This window comes from Heterodontus francisci, chromosome 5, assembly GCF_036365525.1.
Source record: "Heterodontus francisci isolate sHetFra1 chromosome 5, sHetFra1.hap1, whole genome shotgun sequence".
NCBI classification, from domain to species: domain Eukaryota; kingdom Metazoa; phylum Chordata; class Chondrichthyes; order Heterodontiformes; family Heterodontidae; genus Heterodontus; species Heterodontus francisci.
The window spans coordinates 66,791,502-66,805,063 of NC_090375.1; the positions used below are offsets into that span (position 1 = coordinate 66,791,502).

General features: G+C 43.3%; 1 protein-coding gene across 6 annotated transcripts in view; it reads right to left on the minus strand.

Moving 5' to 3' along the window:
* LOC137369892 (probable C-mannosyltransferase DPY19L4) overlaps positions 1–13,562 on the minus strand; it is a 114,070-nt gene that overhangs the window by 25,061 nt on the left and 75,447 nt on the right. For all 6 annotated transcript variants that reach the window (XM_068031574.1, XM_068031576.1, XM_068031573.1 and 3 more), the window contains 2 exons: positions 8,296–8,369; positions 2,713–2,871 (listed from right to left, as the gene is read on the minus strand). In XM_068031574.1, the coding sequence (XP_067887675.1) occupies positions 2,713–2,871; positions 8,296–8,369 (233 nt within the window). The remainder of the gene's footprint in view (positions 1–2,712; positions 2,872–8,295; positions 8,370–13,562) is intronic.

The window sequence follows — 13,562 nt, forward strand, 5'->3', positions numbered from 1 at the left end:
CAAAAGAAAAACACATTGTAGACATATGTCTACAATTTAGGTTCTATCGATATATTCTTGAAATTTGAAAATAATTTTCAACGAAGTAGAATACAATATTAAATTTTACCGATTCTTCTGCATCACAGATTGCTTGCTACCCCAAAAGAGTTCTATATATTGGCTGCATGAGGAAAGGGATGATATAGTACAAAACGATGAAGGTAGTGCAGTGGTTGCATTACTGGACTAGTAATCCAAAGAATGTGAGTTCAAATCCGTCATTACAAGTCAAGAATTTGAAATCAGTTTTTTTTTAAATCTGGAAATAAAGAGTTGGTGTCAGCAAAAGTGATCACGAAGCTGTGTTTTTTTATTCTTTCATAGGATGTGGACAGCATTTGTTGCCCATCCCCAAGTTCCCTTGACAACTGAGTGGTTTGCTAGGCCATTTCAGAGAGCCAACCACATTGCTGTGGTCTGGAGTCACATGTAGGTTAGAGTAGGTAAGGACAGCAGATTGCCTTCCAATACTCAGTCTCGCTTTCAATTCCAGATTTTTAATTAATTAATTAATTGAATTTAAATTCCACTAGCTGCCATGGTGGGATTTAAACGCATGTCCTCAGGGCATTAGCCTGGATCTCTGGATTACGAGTTCAGTGACATTACCACTACGCTACCGTCTCTCCTGTTGGATTGTCGTAAAAACCCAACTAATGCCCTTAAGGGAAAGAAACCTGTCATCCTTACCCAGTCTATCCTATATGTGACTCCAGTCCCACACCAATATGGCTGACTCTTATATACCCTCTGAAATGGCAGAGAAAGCCATTTAGTTATATTAAGCTACTACAAAGAATAACAAGAATAGCATTGTGTCAGCCGTGGCTCCGTTGGTAGCACTCTCCCCTCAGTCAGACAGTTCTGGCTTCAAGTCCTACTCCTGCTCCTATGTTACTATGTTCCAGGATTTGAACACAAAAATCAAGGTTGACATTCCAGCACAGGACTGAGGGAGTGCTGCAATATCAGATGAGATGTTAAGCCGAACCCTGTCTGCCCTCTGAGGTGGACGTAAAACATCCAATGGCACTATTCTATTTCGAAGAAGAGCAAGGGAGTTATCCTTGGTGTCCTGGCCAATATTTATCCCTCAATCAACATCACAAAAACATGGTCACCACTACACTGCAGTTTGTGGAAGCTTACTGTGTGCAAATTGGCTGATACACTTCCTAAATTACAACAGTGACTACACTTCAAAAAGTACTTCATTAGCTGTAAAGCACTTTGAGATGTCTGCTGTTTTTTTTTAAAATTCTTTCACGGGATGTGGGTGTCACTGGCTAGACCAGCATTTATTGTCCATCCCTAACTGCCCTTGAGAAGGTTGTGAGTGTCTTTCTTTTTCATATGGGACCACCTTCACCACAGCTCAAGAAGGCCCTCTACTATTTTGTCAGTACAATTGAGGATGTGCAATACATGCGGCTTTGCCAGTGATGCCCACATCCTGAAAATGAATTAAAAAGTATGATGATGTATGCAGGAGTATTCTCACTTGTATTCGAAAAGCTAGAGCTTTTTTTTTTAAATGTACTATTTAGCTTTCTAATTAATCCATCAGTCAAAGAATAGGTTTAAACACAGAACAATTAAATTGTGTGCTATGTTGAAGTTTGCAACTACCAATGTTGGTCATCAGCAGGCTGTTATTGTATAGTTGATAAATATAAGAATGTTGTTACTCTGAAGCATTTGTACAGCGATGATTTCTTCATATTTCGATTTGATTAATAATTGATTGGCTTCACTACAAGTTATTGTCTCAGGCTAAAACAGATATCATTGTGTAACTTCTGTCCCTTAGCAGCCTTTCAAATACAAAGTTATCTTCATGCAGAACAAATGCTCTATTTTTACAAAAAGTTTACAATTGTATATTGAATTGAACTTTGTTAGATTTAAAGATCAATACGTTGCTATAATGAGCCATTCAGCACTGCTGATGTTGGTAATGGTGACTTTTAAACATCATTATGCCTTGCCTCGACTGGTTTGCTGTGTTACCACAATGCTCGAATGCTCCAATTCACCTTTGAAGGTGTAAGCACTCCAGCTGCAACCATCTGAAATGAAACACTAATTCAGCCTCTTTTTCTCAAAAATGCAAAGCTCTCAAAGTTGTTGAGCTTTGTCACAATTTATATGCATCACCGGTTAGTCAGTGAAACAAAAGATTACTGGACCGTGAATTCTCTACTAAATAAATGCGCCAGGCTAAGCCTTTATAGCTTTCTTGAGCATTCCATGTTAGAACTTCTTACATGTAAAACATTTCCAAAAATAGATCTAGGATGCAATATCTGGGAGTGCTGGACATTGAACCAAAATGTCTGAAATACTAAATTTCCATTGCTCAGCGCCAACATCGCTCAGATTAATGAGCATAACATTTATCAAAAAATGAGGCACGTCGTCTCAGCATTCAATTGAATGCTTCCAGTATCATTCACCCTTTCCCAACCACTGCTTATTCTGTTTAATAAATTAATCCTTCAATCTCATGATAAATGCAGTAAAGTGATTTTATGCATATAAATCTTAATTGAAGTACACTGTGAGACGACAATAATTATTTATTGTGGAGTATTTCTTTAGCCTCTGAGCTAAATCCTTTGGGTCTACAGAGCAATAGTCCTAGTCGATAACCTCTACTTCCTCCCTTACCGAAACTTCCTGGAAACTACTTCCAAGGTTGAGAAAAGGCAGATAAGCCACACAGACATACAGAATGGAAGAAGACAGGTCTGGGTCAGTCGAATAAAGAATTCTTGTGATGGGGTCTGGAAGGTTTCCTGACAGAGCAGCAAGTTTGTGTTGAAGTCTCTAAATTAAAAAAAAAGGGGGAAAATAAACATTACTTAAGCAGTAAAGAACACAGCACCAGGAATAAGTCATACTGCCGATCATGCTTGCTCATTTTAGCATGCTAAACTTTAATTTCAGGAAGACTTTACTATAAGTACTGCGCTGCTGACATGTTCCAATAAAAATTGAATAAGTGTTTAAATGCCAAAATATTTACTAAAGTAACAAAGTAATATTCATACTAGGAAAAAAAAAAGAGATCTAGGTGCAAACCCAGATTTCTATCCAAAACACTCATTTCCATAGTATAATTACAGCATAACATGTATGTTAATTTACACAAGAAGCCAAAATTCTGCTAATATGGTTAAAGGGGACAGTAGGTTTTAGTATCACATATGGGAATTCACAGACATACATACTAACTTCAATAATCCGTAATATTTTAGCACTGCAATCCTTCAAAGTAGTAATTATTTCAATAATTGTTTCTGCTCAGATGTACTTATGGAGAAAAGGGATGGAAATTTTGGGGGAGAGTTTCTGTTCTGTTCACTTGCTGTGCTAGCTATGGTATCAAATAAGCCCAATTCCTGTTTGATGCACATCATAGAGGTTTACAGCACAGAAGATTTCATTAGATACCCAATGGCATTTTAAAATAAATTCAAAAGCACCACTGCTGTGCAAAAGTCAATATTTGTATTACTTTCCTTGTCTGTGACTTTTGGTCTTCCTAAAATCTGTTAAATTGTTACTCGCTGGCCTCCAAAAGCAACCAATTACACCTTTGTGAAGCACCTTGGGACATGTTTCTGTGTTAAAGATGCTATATAGAGTCAAGTTCTTATTATACTGTGTTGCATCTTTTGGGTACTGCCAATGTTTTCACCAAGTATATCTGAAACTTCCTTCTTGAATAGTATGTGCAGCAGCACGTGATACAGCATTGAGTGATAGGGTACAGATTTTAATCTCCCTATTCTGCTGAGTTTCCAATTCGAGCAATGCTTATATAACCTACCAGCAGTACCCTGCTAGTTTACCCTACCAGTTATGATGGGGCTGGATTGTAGCTATGACTCTGGCAGGATTCAAAGAAACACACCTGCTGTTGCCTGGGAGCTCCTAGGGAACTGTTGAAGCCACATGGACCACATGAGATGCTGATTTAAGAAAATTAGTCTATGGGCTGAATTTTACGGACTCGCCGACATCGGGGGTTGTGGCACTGGGGCCCGGAAAATGCCTCTGGGAGAGGCCTGCCACGGGCCACGATGCCGGGAAGGCCCCGTCCCATATTAACGGCAGCGGTGAGGCCTTGCACTAGTACCCCCGCCGCTCGGCAACAGGACCGAAATATCTAAATATGTTAAATGTATGGTAATAAATGAATTAATGTCTTAACTGCTGCCACCGGCCGTCCCGCTCCGATATTGCGGTCAGTTGCCAGGTCACCCGTGCTTTTGGATCTCTGACCGGAGATGCGATGCGGGACACTGGTGGGGAGGGGGAGGAGGTAGGTTTTCGGAGCAGAATGTGGCGGGTGGGGTGGGGAGAGAGAGAGGGAAGAGCAGGGTGAAACCTTTTTGATTGGTCTAGGGGGTGGTGCAAAGGGGTAGAGTTCAAAGTTTATAAACTTTGAGCGGGGGGGGCGGGGACGTTCAAGATCACAAGGTAATTTTTTTGGGGGGGGGTGGGAAGAGGGCAAGTAATAATTTGTTTAGTCATGGGGGGGTGGGTGGGAGAGGGTATTGAAACTTTTATTATGTTTTTCACTTTAAATTTATACTACCCATAATTTTAAAAATTTAAATGTGGAAGGGCTTGAAGCCCTTTAAAAATAGCGCCGGCACCGTGGAGCTGGATGCCGTTGCCGGGGATGGAGCGCCCGCCCCCTCCCACGTCATCGGGGGAGTGGGGTGGGGTTGGGTGGGTGGTCTGCCCCAGCCATGTAAATGACCCGCCACGTTTAGTATCGCGCCGGCTTTGCGGAGCAAATCCCGCGGCGTGTGCCCTGCCATCTTTGAAGCTCGCCGCTGATCTCGGCGGTGAGATGGTAAAATCAGCCCTATGTTATCAACTTTATGGTGCTTCTGGTTCTCCTATCGCAAAGTACAAAATGGAGCCAAAGAACCTTCCCCACTTGAGTGCAACATAATGCGCAGGGAAACCCCATCCAAAGCTGCTTTGTACGCTTTTCTCAGCTGCTGGCAGAGGCTTGAGCACAGATAATTTGTGTCCTATTGGCCTCAGTTTGTATATGAAACTTGTGAAAAAATAAAAATAATTCATAGAAAACCAAACAAATCAACACTATACCAGATAAATTTAGCTTTTTATTATATCTGTGCTCAGATTACTTGTAACCCATCATCTAAGTTACTTCAGTTGTACTGATCCACAAATACAAACTAAAAATAAGCAATGCATTATAACTGCCAAGCATTTCTCAGCAATGACGGCATACAAAATTTGACTTTTAAATAAATATTTCTAGGTACTGTACATTTTATCCTCCTGCACACACAAGTGGAACACACACAAAGAGATAATAATGCAAATGTTTTCAATCTTTACCTCATCCAGTGGCTAACAACCCCAACAAATCCAAAAGATAAAACTCCCAAAGGAAGGAAGAGCACTTGTGAAAAGTATAATATCACATTGAGTGGGACAGAGAAAAGGTGTTGAGTGGAATCAGGGTCAAATCCTTATTGCTCCTTACCTACATAAATGAGCTGGATACTGAAGAAATATGCAAGTCGGACAAATTTGCTGATGACACAAAACAGAGAGAAGTAGAGGCAGAGAGAGCAGGAAAAGATTTACATGAAGACTTAGATTGGGCAAATTAAATTTAATACCAACTGTAAAATGTTACAGCTAGATTGACAAAAGGTGAGATGTAAGTATGCAATAAGTGGAAGTGAACTAGTGTAGGGAGATCACGAAAAGGATCAGAGCAAGATGAAAAATCTATTTCAAAATCGAATGGCGCAAAGTAATTAAAGATGACACTAAAAAGGTAGAATATATAGCCAGAAAAATAGTCTACAAGTCCACCAACATTATGCTAATGGTTTACAATTGTGAGACAGTGAGACTCTACTTAGAGCATTAGGTTGCGTTTTATGCTCAGTATGGGTCTCCAATGCACAAAAATAAATGCTTGCATGAGAAAGGACACCAAGGGCAAACAGACCTGACTAGTGTAGAAGGAAGGAGGAAAGATCATGGAAGATTAAGCTTGACAGTCTAAACAGATGGTGGTTATAGAGTGAAATCGCATTGAAACATATAAAATATTAAAAGGGATTAATCAAGTTTATCTGGATGACGAAGTAATTAAGTAAAATTAAGAAAATATAAATGGAAATTAATGCATAGTAAATTTAGAACAGATATCAGGAAAACTTCTTTAGTGATAAATACTTGGAATAATCTATTAAGCTAGGTATAGAGATAAAATATTAGGCATGTGTGAAACAGAATTCAATAGTGGCAACAAAGTTCATGTACCAGAGCAACAAACATTGGCGATCCCAGACTTTGCTTAATGTTGTTCAGATATTACTGTTCAGATATTACTGTTTTTATTTTAAACACATACTTTTAACTCTGCTACCTTGATCCTGCCATACACTTTGGAGACGGGATAATAATTTTTTAAATGGTGTCTAGCTGACTGAAAACTATCCCCAAAGACTGAAGTTGCAGCCAATCATGATTCAAGAAGTGTAAGAATCATAGCCATGACTAAGTGAAAGTCTCATATTTATTTATTTCTGAGTTGATGTCCTGTGATGTTGCACAAAGTCAAGACCCAGGGCACTTTACAGATCAAGCAGGATCAGAGGGGGAGGAGATAATTTAGCCAAGCTGAGGAGGGGAGAGGAGGTGGGAGAAAGAATAAAGAAAGAGATGGGTGAGGAAAGCGAGCAGGAGGAGGTGAGTGGCGAGAGAGAGACAGGCAGGATGGAAGAGGGAGAGGGCATGGGGACATAGAGGAGGGATAGAGGGGGAAGGTGCAAGATGAGGGAGCGGGGACAGACGTGCATCCACATTTGTCTCAGTGGTGCAAAAGGGAAAGTGGTGTTTTTTCCATTCATGGAGAGAAGGATTCTCATGGGTAATTCTGTGTCGGGGTTGTGCTGTGAAAACGCTCACTCAGCTGGGGCTGGGGGCTCATTAAGAACCAGCAGAGAGGGTAAACTTAAGAATTTTACCTCAGGCATGGAGGTTAGGGTGTTTGCTGATGTGTATTTTTTGTTGATTGGCAGGTTCTATGATGTTACCTCATCAGGTGGGGGAAGGATGAAGTGAGAATTTTCCACAGTGGAGGGGGCAGGGAGGTGGGGGAATCTGGTTGCCGATTGTCCCTAAACATGGAGGCGTGGACCCCAGACTGTGACAGGGACAAGCAGCTGGGGGAGGCGTGTGGGAAGGGCATCTGAGATTTTTTTTGCCATTCAAAGCACAAGAAAGCAAAAGGTCTTTCGATGTGTGGTAGCATTTATTTCAGCTTCTTCTGTGGGGCTTGTGGATATTGATTTACTGGTTGGGGGCAGCGCATTGATGTGAATGCTTGTATGGAGGTTAAAAATTCAATTTGCCATATTTTGGCAGGTTATGTTAGACTGTAACTGGCTACATGACTCATTTGAGCTGGTTCTTTTCTCTTGAATCTTTAAATAGTGTTTGGGTTTTTTTGCAAGGACATTCTTTAAAAACATTTTGTTCCTTTTGGGGGTTTCTGAGGATGGGTTAGAAATTCTGGCTTTAGGTAGCCCTGTCACAGAACCATAAGTCATGTAACCATTATACCCACAGTACTACCTACCTTTGGAATTGTCAACCACACACTGTTTATAATATAAAATAGATTCTTTCCTCTGCCTACTTTTGTCTCACACTTAATGAATATATTGACTTACTGTTTTGGGTCTGGCCAGATGGTCTACAAATGGTCTACTGTCACCTACACTCTTATTTTTCTGGTTTTATTTTAATGGGTGCTAGTTCTAATTCCTGCATGACTGACTCTTTACCATCATTAACTTTGACAATGAATGTTGGCAGGCTATTCAACCGTGGTGGCATCATGGCCATGCAGAAGTGTATCTTTGCACAACATACACACTCAAACATGCACAGCAGGGTTGCTGAACAGCAGTCAGATGAGAGAGCCCAAACCAATTTTACCCTCTTCAACAGAACAGTGAAGCCAACTATAGCATCTCTAAGAGCACACTAAGATCAACTAATTTAGGTCAGTATTCACTGATTTACTTTGAACCAAAACCTCATCACACACCAAAGAGATAAATTAGCATCAAACTCAAACAGTTAAAGCTCTATTTGAAACTTACTGAAACTATTCTGCAGTGCCAAAATATTGCTCCAAAAAGAATTTGTAAAAAGTAAAAAGCTCAAACTTACCTTGTAGTATTCAAGTCAAATTTTGCTTCAAAAAACTTTAATATATGTTCATTTTCTTCTTGAGGGACCATTTTCTGCGAATATTTAAATAAACAGATATTGTGAATTCTAAGGTTGCAGTGACAGTCATAACGGCAAACAGAAACGTCCTAACAGGCTAAAATTACAAGACAAACACAGACTTTGCATTTGACGGAGAAATTACCTATCATTTTACTTCAAGTGACTTTAATTACCTTTACATGAATTTTCTAGCATTGATATGTTCTTGTAAAGTATGTGATTCCCACCCAGATACCTGTTGGGAGCAGGACTGTAGTGTAAAAGGATAAGTGTAGGGTCAAATTTAATGACCACTCCAGTTCTGTGAAACCATGGGGCCATCACCTGCAAAATGTGATTGGTCAGGCTGAACATTATAGGTTACATTAGATTAATGTGCTGCAGTTTTCAGTCAAGTGCCTATGAGACTGAAGAAGTATGCCAGTTACATTGGCCAGAATTTAACGTCCCGCCCCCACCCCCCCAACCGGGAGTGGGCTAGGAAATTGGGTGGGGGGGGAGGTGCGGGGGTCATAAAATCACATAAAATCAGGTGGCTGGAGGGGGTGTCATGCCCACTGCCTACTCGCTTCTGCAATTTTACCAGCGCTGGGGGTGTGCCAGGCGGCACACCTGCCCTTAGGCCAATTAATTACCACACAAGGGCCTCTTCCAGCCATGCATTCCAGCACCCGAGGTCGCCTAGTAATACCTGGGAGGCTGCCCCAGCAGCACAGACAGCCCCCGCTAAAACAACACCCCACCCTGCACTCGAACCACACCCTTCCCCCATCCAGGCCTAGCCAATTGTCCCCAGTGAGGCCCAACCCCCACTTACCTTTTTGGGGGCCGACACCCATTGTCTGCTTCTTGCTAGGGGCAGTCCCAGCAGTGACCAGCACTCCAGGTGGCGCTACTGGGACTGAAGAGCTGTCAGCCCTCTGAATGGCCGGCAGCATTTGGAGGCTGGACGTCCTGCCTCAAAGGAGCAAAAGCCTCGACTGAGGCCAATTAAGGGCCTCAGCTATGCAAAACCATAGTGTGACTTTCAGGCCCGGCAGAGGCGAGCTGTCCCCTGGCTTTCCAGCCAGTGGGTGGGGCCACCACCTCATTGTTAAATTTTGGCTATAGTTATTGGTTTTCTGAACAAATTCCATAAACTGGGAATAGTACATAATCCAATGGAAGAAGAGGTCCAAATGGTAACTATTTGCTCCAGAATTTCTCTTCAGGTGTTGTCCCTCTCTCCCTAGGTCTGCTGTCAGCAGCCATCTCCTCAAAAAAAAAAAATTCTTGACCCCACTGCCCTTGCAAACTACCATCCCATCTCCAACCACCCTTTCCTCTCCAAAGTCCTTGAACGTGTTATCGCCTTCCAAATTAGTTCCCATCCTTCCTGGAACTCCTTGTTCCAATCTCTCCAATCAGGTTTCCGACCCTGCCACAGAACCAAAACAGCTCTTATCAAAGTCACAAATGACATCCAATGTGACTGTGACAAAGGTAAACTTTCACTCCTTGTCCTTCTCAACCTGTCTGCAGCCATTGACACGACTGACCACATCATCTTCCTCCAAAGCCTCGTCCATCTGGGTGGCTCTTCCGTCACCTGGTTCCATTCGCACATAGCCAGAGAATCACTTACAATGGGTTCTCTTCCTGCTCCCGCACTATTACCTCTGGTATCCTCCAAGGATCTATCCTTGGACCCCTCCTGTATCTCATCTACATGCTGCCCCTCAGCGACATCATCGAAAAGCAGAGCGTTAGTTTTCACATTTATGCTGATGACACCCAACTATACTTCACCACCACTTCTATCGACTCCTCCACTGTTGCTAAATTATCCAACTGCTCATGTCCACCCTCCCATCCCCCCTTGCTGGGGCCTACTGGACTAGCCCCGGCGACCCCGCCTCACATACCGGAGGGCTGGGGTTCTAGCACTAGCTCGGAGTCCAAGGCCTCTGCAGTACCTGCAGTGGCCACCGCTCCTGGTGGCGCTGTCGATACTGCTGAGTTGCTTGCCCTCTGATTGGCCAGCAGCTCTTGGAGGCAGGATCCCCATCTTTGAAGAGATGGAGATCCTGGCACTGGGCACTGAGGCTTCAAAACCCCAGAGGATCGATCCAGGTGGCCCAAAAAGGCCGGGGGTTGGGGTGGGGGCTGGAAATTACCCAGCCTTTTTGGCCCTGGCACCGGGAGCCCTGCCTCCTCCATACAATCCAGCCGACTGTTTTCAGCCACTGTTCCAAACTCCTTCTCTAGCTACCGCCTCCATCCCTCTCCCTGGCAACAGTTTGAGATTAAGCCAGTCTGTTTGTAACTTTGGTGTCACTTTGAGATGAACCTCCAACCTTATATTCATGTCATCACTAAGAATGCCTATTTCCATCTCCATAACATTGTCTGACTTCATCCCATCCCAGCTCATCTGCTGCTGAAACCCTCATTCGTGCCTTTGTTACTTCTAGGCTTGACTATTCCAACGCACTGCTGGCTGGTCTCCCACATTCCACTCTCCGTAAATCTGAGGTCATCCAAAACTCTGCTGCCCATGTCTTAGCTAATACCAAGTACCATTCCCCTATCAGTCACGTGCTCAATGCTCCTGGTCAGGCAACGTCTTGATTTCAAAACTGTCATGCTTGTTTAAAAATCCCTCCACGGCCTTGCCCTCTTCCCTATCTCGGTTATCTCCTCCAGCCCCACAATCCTCCAAGATATCTGTGCTCGTGAGCATTCTCCAATTTTAATCGCTCCACCATTGGTGGCCACGTCTTCAGTTGCCTAGGCCCCAAGCTCTAGAATATCCTCCCTGCACATCTCAGCCTCTCAACCTCACTTTCCTCCTTTAAGACTTTCCTTAAAACCTACCTCTTTGATCAAGCCTTTGGTCATTGACATAATATCTCCTTTTGTAGCTTGGTATCATACTTTGTTTTATAATACTCCTGTGAAACGCCTTGGGGCTTTTTTTACGTTAAAGATGCTTTATAAATATAAGTTGTTCTTGAAATAGATTTGTATCTTTTAGGTTTTGTTATTTCAATAATTCTTGCCAGATAGAAAACATTCACATTTCTTGAGCACTTGCCAGAGACATTTTCTGGTGAATGAGACAATTTCATAATGGGCTGGATTTTACTGGCCCCTCGGCGTCATGGATCGTGGCGGGGAGACCTGTAAAATGCTTGTGGGAGCGGGCCGCCATGACCCACATGCTGAGAAGGCCCCACCACATTAGCAGCGGTGCAGCCCCCCTGTCGCCAAGTGGCAGGGCCTTCATTTCAATATTGAAATTCTGTAAAATAAACGCATATCTCCAAACCAGCTCCTGGCGGCCATCCCACACTGATTTTAAGGAGTTCCGAGGCGGGAAACTGGTGGGGAGGGGGGAGGGGTTTAATTTTCAGGTCGGGAGTTGGGTGGGGTGGGGAAGGGAGCGTGACAAACACTTTTTATTGGCTGTGGGAATGATGGGAAGCGGTTGAAGGGCAAATGTGTTGAGGTTGTGCTGGGAACAAAATACACTTCTATCAGATCGGACAATAAAAACACCATTGAGGGGGTTGGGCAAGGGACCAACAAAGTTCATTGATGAGAGAAGGGCTGTAGATGTCATATACATGGACTTCAGTAAGGCGTTTGATAAGGTTCCCCATGGTAGGCTGATGGAGAAAGTGAAGTCGCATGGGGTCCAGGGTGTACTAGCTAGATGGATAAAGAATTGGCTGGGCAACAGGAGACAGAGAGTAGCAGTGGAAGGGAGTTTCTCAAAATGGAGACGTGTGACCAGTGGTGTTCCACAGGGATCCGTGCTGGGACCACTGTTGTTTGTGATATACATAAATGATTTGGAGGAAAGTATAGGTGGTCTGATTAGCAAGTTTGCAGACGACACTAAGATTGGTGGAGTAGCAGATAGTGAAGGGGACTGTCAGAGAATACAGCAGAATATAGATAGATTGGAGAGTTGGGCAGAGAAATGGCAGATGGAGTTCAATCATGGTAAATGCGAGGTGATGCATTTTGGAAGATCCAATTCAAGAGTGAATTATACTGTAAATGGAAAAGTCCTGGGGAAAATTGATGTACAGAGAGATTTGGGTGTTCAGGTCCATTGTTCCCTGAAGGTGGCAACGCAGGTAAATAGAGTGGTCAAGAAGGCATACGGCATGCTTTCCTTCATCGGACGGGGTATTGAGTACAAGAGTTGGCAGGTCATGTTACAGTTGTATAGGACTTTGGTTCGGCCACATTTGGAATACTGCGTGCAGTTCTGGTCGCCACATTACCAAAAGGATGTGGATGCTTTGGAGAGGGTGTAGAGGAGGTTCACCAGGATGTTGCCTGGTATGGAGGGTGCTAGCTATGAAGAGAGGTTGAGTAGATTAGGATTATTTTCATTAGAAAGGCGGAGGTTGAGGGGGGACCTGATTGAGGTGTACAAAATCATGAGAGGTATAGACAGGGTGGAGAGCAAGAAGCTTTTTCCCAGAGTGGGGGATTCAATTACTAGAGGACACGCGTTCAAAGTGAGAGGGGAAAAGTTTAGGGGGGATATGCGTGGAAAGTTCTTTACGCAGAGGGTGGTGGGTGCCTGGAACGCGTTGCCAGCGGAGGTGGTAGATGCGAACACGATAGCGTCTTTTAAGATGTATCTAGACAGATACATGAATGGGCAGGAAGCAAAGAGATACAGACCCTAAGAAAATAGGCGACATGTTTAGGTAGAGGATCTGGATCGGCGCAGGCTTGGAGGGCCGAAGGGCCTGTTCCTGTGCTGTAATTTTCTTTGTTCTTTTAATGTTTTATTTCAATGACATGTGTTGTTGCAATGCTTTAAAAATTATTAACCTGAAGGGCTTGAAGCCCTTTAAAAATGGTGTCGGCAGCTGCACAGTGGCACTGGACACCGTTGCCAGGAACATGGCAGCCGACTCCTCTATGTCATCGGGGGAGGCCATTCCACCCCCTCCAGTTAAATGAGCTCCTGCGCATTATATCACGGGGGCTCTGCGGGGGTACTTCCATGTCGGAAGGCCGCCGACTTCACAGCGCGCTGTTAAAATTCAGCCCAATATATAATCTACCTTTCATGCCATTGTTTCGGTCATCAACACGCACGGGGAACAACACATTGTATTAAAAAGCACAGTATCGAAAGTATCACTGTATTGCGAAATACAAACTGCAAAAAGTAAATATCTTGTGATTAAAAA